Source organism: Ruditapes philippinarum, unplaced genomic scaffold (genome assembly GCF_026571515.1).
Source record: "Ruditapes philippinarum isolate M1 unplaced genomic scaffold, ASM2657151v2 ctg73_1_1_1_1, whole genome shotgun sequence".
Classification (NCBI taxonomy): domain Eukaryota; kingdom Metazoa; phylum Mollusca; class Bivalvia; order Venerida; family Veneridae; genus Ruditapes; species Ruditapes philippinarum.
The window spans coordinates 393,073-411,980 of record NW_026857427.1 but is presented as its reverse complement, the minus strand read 5'-3'; the positions used below and the strand labels follow the sequence as shown (position 1 = coordinate 411,980).

At 33.9% G+C, this 18,908-nt stretch overlaps 2 protein-coding genes across 2 annotated transcripts; both read right to left on the bottom strand.

Moving 5' to 3' along the window:
* Nucleotides 1-3,855: 3,855 nt before the first annotated feature.
* On the bottom strand, nt 3,856-9,080 carry LOC132749723 (uncharacterized). The gene is made up of 5 exons (XM_060739605.1): nt 8,896-9,080; nt 7,225-7,506; nt 6,327-6,470; nt 5,713-5,942; nt 3,856-5,500 (listed from the first exon to the last, which is right to left on the bottom strand). The coding sequence occupies exons 1-5, from the start codon at nt 8,987-8,989 to the stop codon at nt 5,354-5,356; spliced, it is 897 nt and encodes a 298-aa protein (XP_060595588.1). The 5' UTR covers nt 8,990-9,080; the 3' UTR covers nt 3,856-5,353.
* A 1,316-nt stretch (nt 9,081-10,396) lies between these two features.
* On the bottom strand, nt 10,397-18,712 carry LOC132749721 (endoglucanase A-like). The gene is made up of 13 exons (XM_060739604.1): nt 18,557-18,712; nt 17,534-17,705; nt 16,765-16,927; nt 16,223-16,336; nt 15,523-15,690; nt 14,210-14,397; nt 13,908-14,073; nt 13,635-13,746; nt 13,294-13,444; nt 12,733-12,877; nt 12,274-12,445; nt 11,032-11,204; nt 10,397-10,481 (listed from the first exon to the last, which is right to left on the bottom strand). Exons 2-13 carry the CDS (start codon nt 17,699-17,701, stop codon nt 10,423-10,425), a joined length of 1,779 nt encoding a protein of 592 aa, XP_060595587.1. The 5' UTR covers nt 17,702-17,705; nt 18,557-18,712; the 3' UTR covers nt 10,397-10,422.
* Between the last annotated feature and the right edge of the window lie 196 nt (nt 18,713-18,908).

Sequence of the window (18,908 nt, the reverse complement as noted above, 5' to 3'; positions counted from 1 at the left end):
ATCATTAGCCCGTGTTACAAATGATTGTCCTGTATTATAAATCATTGCCCCGTATTATTTATTCTTGTCCCGTATTTTAAATCCTTTGCCCATATTATAAATCTGATCTGCATTTATACTTTTATCGTTTTAAATCCTTGATCCGTATTTGTATACATTGCTTGCAATGTATACAAAGTTATAAGCTATATCTCAGAAAAGATACAGGTTTAATGCATTACCGAACAACATCCACTCCCGGATAAAAACCGCTATAGAAACTAGTTCTTCATTCTGCAGTAGCGGTACATTCCGACTACACATCATTAAAATAGTGTTTTGCAAAGTTGTTTAAATGCTTTGAAATTTGCAAATCGTTCATTTTCATGAAATAATAGACTCTACATTCCTTTAAAGAAAACAAAAAACTAACAGTTCATTGATAAAATCGTAGTTTATACCTACGCGTTAAACTTCGCATATACGCATGCGCTTGCTAGCATGAATGAATACATCGTAAATATAGTAAAGTCGTCAGCGCTTATGCTAAAACAATACAAAATAAGCTTTTTTTAAACCGCTAGTTTGTTGTGATTAAATGTCCGATTTTAAAATGTATTACACCAATAGAAAGCTTTGGATCTTAGCTTCATCACAATATAAACTTCAATACATCTCCAAAGTATTTAAATTAACTGTTAAACCTACCATATGTCAGACCATTTTACATGCGATTTATACAGTGAGATACGCAATGATAAGAATAGCCTGTCGTCTGCTAGTTCTAAAAGTGTATATCGGTGTATTATATAAAAGGGACGAAACATCTCAGGTAGATATTAAATCAAATAAAATTCCCGATTTACATTTATGCAATAAAATTGCCCTAAAATGTTTTACAAAATAAGTATGGAGCACCGTCACAAAATTTACCAGCGTATACCGGAAAATGTTTTTTTTTTCAAAAACTGGCAACTAGTATCGTGACTTCCAAAAATAGAAATTTCGTAAGCTATTCTTTTGAATACCTTTTTTACACATGATTTTCCTTTCACTTTTGTCTGGGATGTACTATAACGTATCGTATGTTCCAGCTTTTGTATGCCTTAGATTTTTGAAAAGAAATATGTTTCGAAATTCAGCGAAGATTGCCTGATTCAGTACGGGTAAAAATAAAGATTCGGCCGCTCGACCGTTCGACCCATTACAATTCGTCGAACTTGGGATATTGACGTATGGAGCTAAATATAGGTATATGTGGCAAGATTCGACGAGAAGAAATAATCATTTGAAACTGTAAATCAGTGTAAGCATTAAGAAATAAATACATTATGTTATTTTTATCTGCTTATATTAATTGCCGAAAAACACCAAAAAAATACCGAAAAACACTTAAAATACAAAGAAATATTAATTCAGCAATATAAACCATTTTTGATGGTTATTTGATGAAATTGGTTTTTGACGGTTATTTGATGAAATGGGTTCAATAATATCAGTTTTAAATCGATGATATATACAATTGGTATAATTCCAACAAAATAAGTTTTATCTACTTTTTTCTACCCTTTAAATGATTAAAATTTACTTTCTTTTTGCAACCAGTGTAAATTAGAGAATGATTCTATTCTGTATTAAATGCGATATGAAAGTGTTTTTCGGCAAAGTTACAGTCTAGAGTCAAAAAAAAAAAAACATGGAAAAGCCGGAAAACACATTTTTACGGGCATTAAAATAGTCGTAGTTAAAACAAGAGCCGCTATTTTTTTTCCAACCTTTTAAATGAATAACTATTACTTTCTTTTGTTACGAATGTAAAATGTCAGTGATGTTTATATTTTTATAAATACAGCATGAAAGTGTTTTTCGGCTACGTATCGGTCTAGCGTCAAAAAAATGGAAAAGCCCAAAATAAAAAAAAACACATTTTACTTGCGATGAAATGGACATTTCAAAAATAGAACTATTAAATAAAATTTTAACCGTCTAAATGAATGATTATAACATTATAATTTATGTGTAAGAAATGTAAAATATCAGTAATATTTTTGTAATAAACATTGTATGAAATTGTTTATCGGCTATGATACTGCCTAGCGTCAAAAAGATAGAAAAAAAAACAAACAAACAACACATTTTACTTGCAATAAAATACTATATATATTTTTTTAAAAATGCTGCTAAATACATTTTCAATCGTTTAAATGAATAACTATGACATAGAATTTATTACCTTTGTAAAATGTCAGTTATTTTTTGTAATATGTAGAGTATGAAAAAGTCAGTGGTGAAACTTATAGGTTGGCTAGCTCAGGGTGAGGTTAGCCTGGGTTCCAGTCTGTCGATTTTTTGTTATGTTTCTGTTTGGCAAAATCGACACTATCAAAACGACGAACGAATACGGAATATTAAGCGCATATGTTATGAACAAAAAAATGTTATGAATAAGCAAAAGCTATCAACGCCTGAATCCCAGGCTATGTGAGGTTTTAGATTGTTGAATGTCGGCCATCCATCTTATGTCAACTCTGGTCTGTCCACATTTAGCATCGTCGGATACCCACGGCCGAACCATTTACATTTATCAGTTAGGTATCAACCACGTGTATCCGATGCTGACATTACAGTTGTTAACAATCTGCTGGTCATTTAGTTTGTTAACACTCTACTGGTCAAACTTTTGTCCCAAATGTCACACAACATCGTAAGAATGAGTGTGACATGTTTTGCTCGAGTTTGAACATGGATCACCTTGGTTGAAAATCAGAAGTATGTCACAGTAGCCAAAAAATAGAAAAAAAATGTTTTAGCTCAATGGTTCATCTAAAGTTAAGAAGTTGGTAACACAACCTGATTATGGAAAAACCCTTGTTAACTTGCTGTCCAATATAAATGGATTTCTTGGAAAGGTTGTTCATGAAGACTATATGTAACAATTATTGAATAATGAAAATATTACAGTACATTTGAATTGTTGTGATTATAGATTTCATTTTTATTAATTAACGATAAAGTAATGCATTTGAAAATAAATGTGTAGAGATAAATACAACACACCAGAATATATTTATTAATGCATCAAAGTACAGTACATAGATGTACTGTAATTTGGTAATTAAGTCTTGTAGGATGATTCAATTAATTGACTTTGTATAGAGTTCAAACCAGATCATGTATTTTATCAGATAGCATCACTGGAAACTCAATATGACTGTTTCAATATTCTATACTGCAGTCCATTTAACGGGTGTTTCAAAAAATGATTTCTTTATTGCTCATCTATCAGCTTGTCCTAGCAATACACAGATGGAACATTACATCTTCCTTGACTCATAAATAACTTTTGAAAAAAAAGCCTTGGTGCATGTGAATCACTTGTTAGGGACATTGATCTTGGTCAGAAGATGATCCCTATTGTTTTCGAGGTCAGTAGGTTAAAATCAACATGGCTTTGATGTCAAAAATGGATTATATTATCAAGCAATGTATACTTCAGTACTTTCAGTGCTTTGATTTTATCTTTGGCCCATGACCCGTATTCTAAATCATTGACCCGTATGATTTTATTTATTATTGTCCCGTATCATAAATCGTTGACCGTAATTTTTATCCCTGGCCCATATAAGTCGTTGACCATTGGCCTGTATTGAGAATCCTTAGTCTGATACTCTGTGTGACGAACTTGTCATAGTTAGAATTATGTACAGTCCATGGCTAGATTGAAGGGTTTCACCAAAGTTTGAGCCGTCAATCTTGTATAATGAGGTCGTACTGGCGTGCATATTGAAAAGAAATTCTATTTAAAGTTTATAATCTAGACGTTTTTTGGAAAATTTTAATATTTTCAAGCAGGAAACAAAAACAACACAACCTGTCTGGTATTTATGATAATCATTTATTTTAACCAGTTGAAATCTTTACGAGTTTACTTTAAAACATTGCTGATAGTCGAAATAAGAAAACAATATCAATTTAAGGGGAGCGGTGGTTAAGGTGTCTGCCTCTCAACCAATCGGGTAACGACCACGTTTCTTCATATGACACCAGTACTGATGGGTTCCAAGAAGAGTACTCAAAAGTGATTAATATAAGTTGCAAGAACTTGTTTCACAAGATTAAATAAATGTTTTTAAACCAATATCAATTTAATAACTCGACAACTGGTAAAATGTTCACCAGTTGCGTTACGTGACAATTCCCAGCATGGCAAACTTTTCTCAACGTGTTAATACATAATGGTCAACAGAGATTGCGTCCCAATTTTAAAACGTTTAGTTTGAAACTTCCAATGCCGTTACAAGAGAAATGAAATACTTAGACCATCAAAGTGTTACAAATGCTACAACAAAAACTGCCATTGATTTATTTTTAACCCTTAGCCTGCTGGCGGCTTCCAAATATACCCATGTGACACGTGCAGAACAAACGGCACACACGTACAGCCAATATTTATCTTGAAATTTTCCCTATAATGACGAATGGTTTTGTCCAGATTCAAAGATGGGAGAAATCCATTATGTATAGCATAGTAAGGGTTAAACTCAAGTTTGACTATGCATTATGTCAAAGGTGATTTGTTTAATCTTACAGAAAGAAGAAAGTGACATATGAGTCTTTTTATTAAAACTTTTTTTTATAATGAAACACTTCAAAGATGAACAATCTAGAGTGGTGAATTTTTGCACAATCCAATAAATGTGCATTGAAAAGGATAAAACAAACGAAACCAATATCTGCAGATACAATACTAATTATTTGGCATCCATTTATTCGTTCACGGAGGACTGGCAAGCACATTATTTCCTAAATATCAACCTTCTGTAGTAAAAAGTGTTGCATGTCGAAACACGAGGTTATCTGATTTGTATGAGGGGGCATAAAAATATAAACACTTTTCATGACACCACAATATAAAACCCCAGAATATATAAATGAACCAATCTAAAAGTATCTAAATATGATTTTTTTACACATTTCTTGTTTTGTAATAAGTAAACCCCAGGAAAATGCAGCTGACAATTTTTTGACCCGGACAAACAGTGTATTAACTAGAGTGTGGGTAACTAATACCTGCACTCGTGTTTACGTTCTGTGCATGTTTGGGTGTAGAATTAACTCTTGGCATTTTTTTGATAGAAAGGTCTCCAAACTATGATACACATTCTATAATAATCTCACTTAATTATATTATATTTTCTGTGTATTTGAATGTTCTCATGATTGGCAATAAAGAATAATGTCGGAATATATATGGCAACATAAGAAAACATTCCCGTATATGTCATATCATGTTAGTTTATACATAACTTAGATCATTTCGCCCTTGTGATTGTAATCAATGGAAAGAATAGTCAGACGGTAAATACATGTACATTTATGGGTTGAAACCATAAATTGGGCGGATGTTGCTCTGCTGCACCACGTTTGTTGAATTTACATCCGGGTAAGTGTAAGGCGACCCCTGATTGACCACTTGTACTTGGTTGTACACATTTGGATTTGCACCGGAAGTTGGAAGGTTCTGTTGATTAAAAAAGAGATAAAAGAAATATAATAGAGTTAAGACGACGTTCATAAGATTAAGTAAAATACAGCATTTCGTGACGAAAATCTCTGCCTTGTTGTTGAGAATTATTTATAATTCGCCACAATATGGTTTTCTTTTGAATTTTCAAATATTAAGTCTAAATTTATAAAGTATAAGAAACCATATCAAGCAATAGAGATATATACCTGTATTGTCCCAGCTTTGATTCCACTTCTTTTCATGCAACAGAAACAACAAACCGCTAAACTAATGATCATAGCCAAACCAGCCACACCACCTATCACAATACCAACTATAGCAGCCGTGCCAAGGTCGCAGCCAGAGTCGTCACCGCACGAGTCATAGCCATTGCACGCGATGTCGCCATCTATACACCGGGAGTTTTTACAAACATGTCCATAGCTTGGACACGATCCTGAAAGAAGTTATCAAAAAAAAAGAAGATAAAACCAGTTCACCGTGTATATCCAGTAACGCAATGATGTGCAAAGTAACATAGATCTGTACAATTATATGGCCGAAACGATCAACACGGTTAGTGAATGAATCATTTTTTTATAGCTTATCAAAGTGAAAGAAAAGAATGATCGCATACGGCTGCTGAGACATCATTTAAAATATATCCCGCAAAGTGTTTGCTTTTGGGATATCGACTTTTGGAGCAATAAAGTTTTACATACGTCATAATGTGCTATCGGCGTGTCATAAAACACAAAACTACAACCAAACTAACCAAATAAATAAATAGATGAATAAATAAAAATAAAATAGAAAATAAAAAAGCGCAACAATTTCCTACCGTCACCGTAGCTTGTGATGATGATGGAAAATAAATTTGTTAAAGATTGTCTCCTTTTCGGGACGTACTTTATCCGGAAATGTTGCATGTCCACTGCGAAAACTCCGACAGGCTTATCAGTTCCGCATATGTTACCCTGTAATCCTGAATATTAAAGGTTTTATAATAAATAATTATGATAATTTTTGTAAATATATAAGGCATATTGTAATCTAGAATCATATAAAGTGATATTGTCGAAGTATTTTACATGTGGTTTGAAATCGTAATATTTTACGATACACATACTTATACATTTAATTACACCAAAGTGGAAATTAATAAATGGTGTTTATTAAATCAAATTAAACATTTTTTTTTAAATTACGCAAAGGGAAGTATATGGGTGGGACTGTGAGAGATTCTGTCAGATAAATAACGTATATTAAAGTATCTAAATATGATTTTTTTTCTACATGTCTTGTTTTTGTTATAAGTAAACCCCAGGAAAATGCACGAAAAAAATGATGAAATTCTGTTTCCAAGGATATCGCGTGCTCCTTTTATTTGAAAAAAAAAATCATTTAGATAAATTTATCACCCCAAAACTGAATGTATCTCCTCTAGGTCAACATCTCCTAGTAACAAGCAAATCCATGCCTTCCAAAGGGTATTGCTTTGAAGAGGTTATTTGAGCCCATGTCCCTTGTGCAAATTTGTGCAGCCTATCTTTTACGATTTCTCCGCAATAATCCAATCTCGGACATCTAGTCTAACGGTCATTTGTCTCTCATGGCTGATTAAGAAATCCGAAAGCACACTTTCACTTGGGAAAAAATTGATAATAATTGGTAACTGGTAACCCTACAGGAATTAGCAGGACACGGGTTAAACAGAGGACAAAACAAACATCACCTACCGGATACTCGTGTGATATTAGCATAGCCAGTATTGCTTTCGCCAATGTAAAATTCCAGATGACCATCGTCGCAATCCAGGTTAAGGTAATCAAAATAGAACATAAATTTAGGATATCTTGTAATCCAAGCTTCCAGGCTCATCTCACAAAAGCCCAGTCTGTCATACGGGTAGATGTCGCTTTTTGTATCATAGATGTTGTCATCCGAGAGGTCGAGCTTTGCCTGATAGATTGTTTCCCAGATGAAACTTAATTCATCATTGCAGAAGTTTTGCATGTGATCTGAAGCAAAAATTAAAGTACTAGTACGTCTTTGAAGATAAATGTTCCTCTCATCATAACAATATTGTATTTAGTCGTCTGCTTTTGTATACAATTTAAATGGTTAGCAAATTACTTAAAATAGCAATTTAACGTACTCTGAGAAAAAATGTGCACTATGTCATATGACGTATACACACTTTTCCAGTATTTTCGGAACGTGCTGAGAAAGAGGCTTTTTACGGTATTTTGTTTTATTGCAATTTTGAATTTTAAATCTCCTATCTTAATCACGACCAAGTATACAGTTTGCCAAGATTTTCAATGAAATTGTAAAGATTGTGAATTCCATTGAGTTTTTTTTATTTTTTTTTACAGAAATACCGCTATATGTTAAGGGTGAAATTTCATTTTCTTAACACCCTTGTTTAGTTTTGATACTCTAATCACGAACTTTCATTGTCCTCTAATTAATGTATACTGCAAATTTTTAATTTGGCCATGCATGTATTTCATCAGGACTATATACCTTGTTGCTAGCCATACATGTATACGTACCGCATATGTACCAGATTTGTTTTCAATCTTATTTGTATAATGATATAACTATAATTTATAACGTGACCTATAATTTATAAAGATAATTTTAATCTTGACTTGTGACATCTGAATAGAAGTTACCTATCTACAACAATTTTCGGTAACTCCATCATTATTAAAATAAGATTGCACCTTACAAGTTACATTTCGTAAAAAAATGTTATATTAATTTTGACATGGGCTTTTTGGCCTAAGGAATTGAATGATAAACTTGTCCTAAACACTTGTCATTTCGTATTTACGAAATGCTATTTATTTATGATATATTATTCTGTTTTTACGATACAGTACACATTTCGTAATGACGTTTTAACGAAAAAATTTACGGATGTCGCTAAGGGGACACCGTACATTGCTCAGTTACTATCAACTGTAATGTACACTTTGTTGAAACAAATCTCTTAGATGTATATGTAAATTTATATATTATGTAAATCATGTCCCACGATGCGTTATATATATACATTTTTTTCAAAATTTTGAATGTTTTAAAACAATGAAAAATAAAATTTTAGTTTGAAAACTACTTATAATCGTAAAAGATGTTATTTTTGCATTCAAACGAATAACTGATTTAACATCTTGAATGAAATAAATTCAACGCAGGTCTGACCGTACTTGTATTCAAATAGATGTAAATTCGTTCACATCATTTGATCAAACCTCATTCACCAGATACACCGGGTGTGATTTTTTTACACACCGGATGTGATTCTTTTACAAACCAACTGGCATTGGAATTTACCCTGGATATATCAGTTTAAATCATATATTGGAACAATATGATAACGTTAACATAATTTTACTTACATTCAGCGAGTACTCCTTTTACAGCGAACAATAAAATACAAATAGTTAATAATTTACACTTTTTTGCTTTTAACATATTAGTCTCCATCATCATTAACTCGTATACTCGTACAATCCCAATCTTAAATATTGACGTAAAGTTGATAATTAATCAACCTCAAATGTGTAAATACAAAGTCCTTATCTCAAATTCAATATTGCGAAATATATTTTAAGTACACGCAAACTTTTTTCTGCATTTTATTTACGTAACACACGGATAATTATTCCCTTAATTTTAAATTATTACATTAACTCTCTATATACAAGTACATGTATTCACAATACTAGGACAACATCCGTGTTATAAATTAAATCCGTACTAAGAATGAAAATTTTAAAATATTTATTCGCCACGTGATCTTTAGAAATTTGTGCCTTCTTAGTATTAAAAAAAAATCCTAAAATAATATAGATGAGCAACTTAACTGTTTTGTTATGTCGAAATCATTTGGACCGAACGCTAAAATTTGTATGTACATGTATACATGTAAAATGATTAATATAAGTTGCAAGAACTTGTTTCGCAATCGAGCTAGAATTAATATGTTTAAACTAACTATTCATTTATCACATATTCTTGAAACGAACAACAGTATATCTAATCATAGATGGCAGTATCAGTGTTTGGACACCCGACCCCTATCTGCCCCTGGGTCAAATACAAAACCACTGATAAAATTTTTAAAAAAATCACTATCAAAATTATAGTTATATAATATAACTATAATTATTATAACTACATGTATAATTTTGATAGTGGATTTTTTTATATATATTTAATTTTTACAGTGGTTTTGTATTTGGTACCTTATAGTAAGCCTTAGAGTTTTGAATTTTTTTTTCAGGGTTGTAGGGATCCAGGGGGCAAATAAGGGTGGGGTGTCCAAACACTGATACTGCCACCTATGTATCTAATCTCTTTATGTCCAAAATCATGTAGTATCTCTATTTTGTCCTGTATGCTCTCTCTACCTTGTATTCTTCACGTTGTAACTTTCGTATCTTATTACCGTATGTCAAACTTATACTTTTTCTTTAACATAAAAATATGTCTTTCAAAATTTGGTCTTGTTATTTGAATAAGAATTGGTTACTTTTTGCATAATTTAATTTCTAGCCAAATCAGGTTCCCATTTGATAACTTTCCAACTTAACGGATGTATAAAGACCAAATTTAGGTGTGTGTCTTTTTAGTCATTGGCGGCGGTTATCTAGGTAGTATCAAATGCCTTAAAGCTAGCTTGATATATTACCCCCACGACATAAAAATCAACGGGATTTGAACCCATTGCGATAATGATCGATCCATTTTGTGCCAATGGCATTAACTTATCATTCGGATAAGGCTACCCTTCAAATATATTATTACTTTTATAATATTGAACTATTTTGAAACAAATTATAAAATAGTAGAAACTTTGTTTGGAAATTGCAAAAACAAATTTATTTATCATTTCTCATTGCAATATTTAGAAATAACATAAATTAACATTTAGCTCCTGGTGCTGCCGGCAAGTCGTTGTTGTGGGCGAAATGAACCAAACCTGTAACATAAAATCAATAAATCAACATACAGATCAAATATCTAATATGTAATTACTGTATCAGTGGACATTTCCGCGTTTCTAAATTTTCGCGAAATCACAATTGCAAAAGTTTTAAGACATTTCAAGTTTGGAAATGTTCAAAGAAGAATTATTCTTACAGTGTTTGTGTCAAAACCTATCTTTCTTATAGTTTTCACAATTACACAAGAAAAATATTTTTTTATTCAAAAGATTAGGTGTTATGGCCATCTGTGATATACTGTTTTCAGTAATTTTAATACAACGTTTAATTTACAATTTTATTGCAACAAAAGAACATAAAACATAGTTTGTTGACTGCTTTCTTAATTCTAACGCTGTTTTTGTAAAGTGGGATTATGCAACTTTCAACAATCCAGCTGGAGGGTTTTCAGCGAATTAGACTATTTACAGTGTTGGAGCACAAAATTAAATGCCGTATTCCGGTACATCCCGGACGGGCTCGTGGATTATTAAATGCTTAAATCTCCCCTTTTCATCAGCTGAAATGCACTTTAAGACGGCTTACCTGCTAAACAAGCCTGGAAACCGGCATTGTAATCACATGCTACCTCATTCTTGACGTAATCATCTCTTCTGTCGTCATAGTTATCCCACTGGTCAGGTCCTCCAACTAAACCACCCTTGAGAATGTTCGGGTTTGGAGCGTCGCCTTGTGCACAATATCCAGGCTTACAGGAACTTTAAGAATAGAAAGAGCTTTGAATCAACAAATAAAAGCTGGTGTCATTTTTCATATATCTAGATTTTAGCGATTTATGAAAATGTTGTTGAATTCCGACTTTTGCATTTACACTCATCGACCCTCAGGTATATTACATGTAACATTATGCAAATAACAACAATTTCATTGCTATATATTTAGGCTTTTATAGGTCCTAATTAAAAGTAACAAATCCCATATTAAGTTTTTAAAACTCCTTATTAAGAGTTAGTTATATAGAACATAAAGATTTGGCCCCAGGACGCTTCCGTATCAAAACAACTTCTTAAACGTTTTCAGTTTGTTAGAGATTTTTGACCATGCGACCGCATACACGCATCGATGACACTTTGGAAGGAAATTGACCTTGCGACCACGTACACGCATCGAGGACACTTTGAAATGAAAGTGACCATGCGACCACAAACACGAATCAAGGGCACTTTGGAAGGATTGTGAAGATTGTCAATTGCTGTGCACACAGGGAATTGGAAAGATAATCACACATTTCAATCATCCAATATCCTAGAAGTATGATAATAAGTTCAGAATCCACGTTGGTAGAAATTAAATAAAGGAGCAAAAAAAAAATCGTAAAAAGCATTAAAATACAAAAGCAATAACAAACAACGACAAGAACAACAAAACTTTTGACATTTACACTTCTATCGAAACTAAAACAATTTGGTAGAACATTCATGGTATCTACTCGTGTTTTTTTTGCTCCGCGGGACGTCAGACGAAAATACGACAAAGCGGTCCCTCTGTGGTAATTGTATGTTTTCATCTAGCGCCCCGTGGAGCAGAGGTACATCAAAGTGTTCACACAGTCGCATTTAAGTGTTTCGTCTGGCGCCCAGCGGAATTAAAGGCGGAAGCACGAAATTACGACAAACTTGTCATTTTCGTTTTTTTTCTTTGGGGCCCAGCGGAGCAAAAATACAACATGGCACAAATCAGCCGCCATACTTTTCAGTTCACGTGTTACACTTATGGAATAACAGCGTTGCTAATCCGTAACATTTTTGATATTTGACACTGTCGTACCTTCCTCTATGATGCGGTCGTTTGGGATAGTTGCTTCCAAATCCAATTTCATAGCTTATATGAAGTTTGTTGTCTCCGAGAAGGTAGTTGATTTGTGACATGGCCCACTTTTTGTAAGCGTCAGGTTGGATTCCATATTTGGCCGCCATTGTGGCAACAAATGCAACGTTTCCTGCGATAAGACATGTTTAATTTGAGGGCTTTGTAAACGACATTCTAATTGGGCTCATAATGAGTGCATATTTAATTTCTTATTCTGACGTTAAAACATTATTTAATAGTTAATTGTGTACAAAAAGAGCAATTTGTTTCATTCAAATAATGTTACTTCTACATATTAAAGTATTCAGTGCTTTTCTTTTCAAATTTAGATTTGGTACAGCTTAATTTAACCATATTAAACTCTAAAAGTCTAGGGCCCCAGTAGCATTTTACAAAACTATATCATGAATATAATACCGGCATGTCTGTTAGGTCCCCACTGGTCACGCCAGGCCAATCCACATGGTGTGTTTTGTACGTTACCACCGGGTTTGAACGAGTTCACCAAACCTTCGATGTCTGTTTTGTATTTGCCATCTTTTGTAATACCATACAGTAATAACTACAAATAAAATTTTATGAATGGTTAAATTTGAGGACAGAAAGTCTTAAGAAATAATGGAGATTCCGAACCTTATATCAATCTTTTAAGAATATTCCCTCTGGAAAAAATAGAGTAATATGCGGAGACAAAGTCCAGGCATAACTCGAATCAACCGGTATATTGCAGAAACATCACGAATTATTGTATGCTTTATAGAGTTTTAAACATTTATATTCAAAGCTTAAATTCGGTTATAGGTCAATTACTATTTGACAATAGCGTAAACAACCTGTTTTTAAATGGTAATAACTACATTGAACAACCTGTGTTAGTTTGTTCATTCTCACCAAATACTTAATAGGTTCAATCACAACTGAAATAAATTGTTTAGCATTTTTTTTTACTTTTTAAGCTATATCGAACCCAGTACTCACAGCAGCGCCGACGTCGGCATCGTTCCAGTTAAAGCTCCAGGCTGTTCCAGATGGGTAAAATCCCTTAGCGTCATTCAGATATCCCTGGTCGTTTGTGGCTTTGTACAACAATGCCCCGGCAACAGCAAGTTCGTCGGCATCACCGGTGGACCTTTGAACAAAAGTTAAATTCTCAAGATTCATTTTTATATCCGTATATTTAATTTCTATGTAGATTGTTATTGAAAAGTATATATGTATATGTCTAAAATGAATAATTTTATCGTTTGAAATTATGGCGGTTCCTTCGGGTTGAAAGGAATGGGTTTTTTTGTGAGAGAAAATTTAACTTTTAACAATACCCATAAAAGTCCTTTGCTTGCGTGACACAGTCGGTGTACTTTCCCCTGTTGCTCTTTGCAAATGTATACAAACTCTTTGAAGCTCCCAAAAGCCTGTCAGCAAATCCAGTATCTAAAATGAATAAGAATACAAACTTAAAATAAGTTGAAAAAATAACCGAAGGAATACATATAAATGCTAGAGCGATAAGCTCTTTATGTAAGTTTTGAATTTTCAAAGGTAATGTATTTAAACAATCGATTAGACTTATTTTAACCTTTAATTTGTCTAACCTCCGCACATGTCCTTGAAAACCATATATCCGGCAGCCATTGCTGCGGCTGTATCTCCAGCTACGTCACTTCCGTGACACGAGGTCGTGACCTTGTAAGCTTGTCGTCCCATATGCATGTCTTCTGGTCGACCCCAGAACCCGTGGTCAGCATGACCATCTCCTACCTGTAAATAAAATAAAAGGAAAAACAAGTATTTGAATTGACAGGAGATAGCGACATAACACATATTTATATGATGGCTTTATTAACTGTTTCTTTTGATATTTGCTCTGACAGAAAAACCATTACGAAGAGCTTACCTGTACATAAAGCGTTTGCTGATTAGGAATCCAGCATTTCAGGAAATAATCTAGCGGTGTTCGGATCATATCACATGCCATGTCCTTCTGACCGGCGGCCACATATCCGTCCTTGAACTCTAGCATACTATATAACAGCACCCATGTTGACCATGACATTGGCAAATTGAATTTGACATGATCTCCAGCTGTTAAAAGCAAATAATATTTTAAAAGCTTGGAGTGACCATGTTTTTTTATGTGACAACTATAATCGAAATTATAACAAGAGCGATCATTTATCACATGTGTCGCCTCATGATGGCCAATTTCATGTTGGGACAAATTTTGTGACAGACGGACAGACAGACGGACAGTGCAAACAAGACTTAGTACTGATCATTCCTGTAAAGTTTGAATAAAATTCCACCAGTAGTTTATGAGGAGTAGTCCGGACAAGCTTTTGTGTATCTGGCAACACACAGAAAAAAACACCTTTTTATCAAAGGGCCATAACTCGGCTAAAATCATTCAACCGGAAAACCCGTGCAATATGCGCAAGGACTTGAGCTACAGATCAATCCTGTAAAGTTCCATTGAAATTGCATTAGTGGTATAAGAGAAGTAGTCCGGACAAACTTTAAAAATAAAAATTATTAAAGGGCCATAACTGTGACAGACGGACAGTGCACAACAAGACTTGGTACTGATCATTCCTGTAAAGTTGGGATAAAATTGCACCAGTAGTTTATGAGGAGTAGTCCGGACAAGCTTTTGTGTATCTTGCAACACACATAAAAAAACCACCTTTTTATCAAAGGGCATAACTCGGCTAAAAATCATTCAACCGGAAAACCCGTGCAATATGCGCAAGGACTTGAGCTACAGATCAATCCTGTAAAGTTTCATTGATATTGCATTAGTGGTATAAATGAAGAAGTCCGGACAAACTTTAAAAATAAAAATTATTAAAGGGCCATAACTCTGACAAAAAATCATTGAACCGGAAAATGCTGACAATATGCACAACTAGACTTGGTACTGATCATTCCTGTAAAGTTTGGATGGAATTGCACCAGTACTTTATGAGGAGTAGTCCGGACAAGTTTTGTGACGGACGGACGGACAGACAGACAGACGACGGAGAAGTGATCCCTATATGTCGCTTCTACTCCGTAGAGGCGACACAAAAATTGAATAGACATAAAAAATCCACCATTGATCCCATTAGTTAAGTAATCAAAACTCAGTGAATTTGATGCTGGAAGTATAGTCTGGCACAAAGTGTTTAAATATTACAGAAATAAGGGACTTCTCCAGTAATAAAAACTAACCGTCATACCATCCACCGCTAAGATCATGGCCGTCAGCTCCGTCATTGACAGCAGAGTCTCCACGCCATGGTATGGGATTGTTTGCCGGAAGTCTTCCAGATCTTTGAGCATCGTAAAACAAGATAGATAGTTTTAAGGCCTCGTTGTAGTCATACTTCATTGGAGAACCTAATCGAAATAAATTAAAAGCTGACATTTATGAATCTATATATAGATATAAATATACAATTATTTTAATAATCTTTTTAATTATTCTTCGGTAGGACATCATTTTTTGCATCTAAATCTAGTCTGGATTACCTGCCCTTTCATATGTATTCGGTAAGTTATTAGAAGAACGCTGGGGACCAGACTATATCTTTAACCTGTTCCAGACCCCTTTTCTTTTTATTTGTTAGAAATAAGTATAGACGTATGAAATAGATGATGATGAAATGTTTTATTGGAACAATACACTCCGGTAATTCAATTGCCTAAACATGACTTTCATTAGCCCTGCGAACAATGTTGACACTGACTGTCATGGGAAAACTCCGGACGACAATTTGAAGCCAGGCACTTCAAAGGTAATACGCTTATTAACCGGAATACTCGGCAACTATCTGTTTAAAATAATGACCAAACAAACGTCGGATGGGAATCTTTTTGTAGTTGCAGTAACTTTAAAAACATTATAACACTTGTATAAACAAGTTCTTACCACCACCGGCCACTGGTCCTGGTGTGGCATTACCACCTCCTGTACTACCACCTCCTGTTGATCCACCTCCAGTAGACCCACCTCCAGTACTACCACCAGCTCCAGTCTTACCACCTGATACATAATAAATACATATGTTTTCTCTTTTGTCATTCCAAAGGTTTAATTCAGATTCTGAAACTTTATGTTCTCTTGCTTCAGGACTCCTCATTCGTATTTGTATTATAAACAACACGACTAGTGCTGGCATTTTATTGAATACAAAGTCCAAAAACTTTTTTTTGTATGTTTGCTTCTTTTTATGTCACATAGATTAAAACCAAACCTTATAATAAATTCTATCTCTAGCAATCAAAGCAAGACTTTAAAATCAAAGCACAGAAGGCGCTGAATTTGTTTGGGTCTCAGAATGTCAGAAAGGTGGAGGTTGTGAGATTATAAACCAATTTGTTTTTGTCTGACGACCCAAACAAATAAAAATGAGGTTGGTAAAACATACAGTAAAAGGACCGATAACATATAACTAGACCAAGGTCACGTACCTTCTATATAATACATTCCATATGGTACCGCGTCCCCGTCTTGCCTAGCAACGAAATGACACGTCAGTGATGTTGTAGAATTCAACTCTGAAAATTCAGGGAGTGCCCTCAGAATGAATTCTCTACCTCCGTTTGTCTGGCTTTCTACTTCCAGTTTCCATACCTACACACCAGAGAGGAGTTTAGCATACAATGTATTTAAAAGATGCTTCCATACAATTTAAATTAATTACTTGTTTGGTTTACGTCACACAAACAAAGTAGAGGACATATGGCGATTTTTCAGGTTTATTGGTGGATGAAGACCTCAGGTGCCCCTCCGTGAATTATTTCAGGCACGAGCAGACACCTGAGTAGAACCACCGACGTTTCGTAAGCTAGCTTGATAGCTTTCTCACATGAAAGAATCCAAAGTCCCTGGCGGGATTTGAATCTACAGTGGTGAATGGCAAGTGGTTGGTTTGCAGTCCACGACCTTTCGCCCACTGGCCCCCGTAAATAGATTATTATTTATATTTATGAGGACCTTCCTTTTTTAAACATTGCAAACACATAGTATTCTGTGTGTCATAAGCAATCCATTGGTCACAAGTGATCTTTTATATTATATAAGTATATCATATAAGTATCGGTCGAAAAGTGACAAATACTTAAAAACAATTGAAGTCGAATATTTGTAATGTGAAAATATTTGATGAAATTAACATACGGTTAGTATTGTGTAATTGAAAAAAAAAGAAATCTCGCTAAATACCAAGGAAATACTCACTTCTAGCTTATTTACTGGATGATCAAACACTAAATGGGCTTTCCAGCCATGAGCCTCGCCTGATGCTACAAAGTCGCCCTCAAAACCTCCATACCAGTGATTAGTAATGGTAAGTTTGTCCATTGCGAGGGCACTGCCCACAAATAATATTCCTACTACAGCCCACATGGTCCTGTAAATATTCTATTTCATTAATCAGTTATACGGATTTAATGGTCATCTTGTTCATTGCGCAATTGCGAGGTCACTGCCTACAGATAATGTTTCTACTATATAACTAACATCCCGTCTTTTAAAAAAATAGAATCAATAAAGAACGTCCAAAACAACAAAATTAAAATGTTACAGGCTCGGTTTGATTGATCCTGTTCATGGACGGTACTGAAAAGTGCCAGTTACCGTACTTCCCCCCCCCCAGCACCGACTTAAGCACAATTCAACTTTTAGCATGGTAATGGTGGATTTTTGAATTAAAAAAGAGGTTATACAGTATTTTATTAGAGAATTTCACAAGTCGAGAATAACGGCTTTATTATTGTTTATTCATGGCATGAGACACACCATTGGGTGTATAATTCAGGGTGAAGTGTGTACCATTGTTTAACACTATGTTTATTCATCTAAGAAATAAAATATTTCATTGAAATGTCATATGATGTTTACGAGCGATAATGTGTCTAATAAACTCTAATAATAAGATAATGCAAACTAGATAAATCATTTTAAGTAGTGGATTTTGTTAAAAAAGATATTTCTTTTGCATAAAGTACGAATTAAAAGCACCACATAATACGTAAAGCATGTTGGTGTCTCCGCAGTCAAATTTCATTCTAGAATCATTACATTTCTAAATTCAAAACATACATCATCCTAGAAAAAATACAGCTTGCAGATCTGATCCTTGTTAAATAGCCAAACGTTTTAAAGTAACCACTTGTAGCTTAATACAATACAAAAGCATAATATAGATTTACTTATTAATATAACACAGAATTAGAAAAAAATCATTGTCTCTCCTCCTACCTTGCGCCAGTTGACTGTTCTAAAGTTTATCTGACTTTAATAGCGAGATCTAACTTGTTTTATCAAGGAATTGTTGAACTTAAAACTGATCCCCTAGATTTTGACTTCCTTATCGCTCTTGTAATAACTGTGACCTGCTCTAAAAGGAAGAAAACTGCCTACTAGTGTATGCGGTACAAAGATCATTACGTGTAAATCTGGTATATGATTCAGGTATCGGCTCTAATTTTATTATTAAAGACAGGTATGCACCAAGGATGCAATATATTTCCCTTACTCTTTAACCGATTTATAAACACATATTGATTGATTATATTTGTGAAAGTAATGGTTTTTTTTTTGGTTTTGTGTG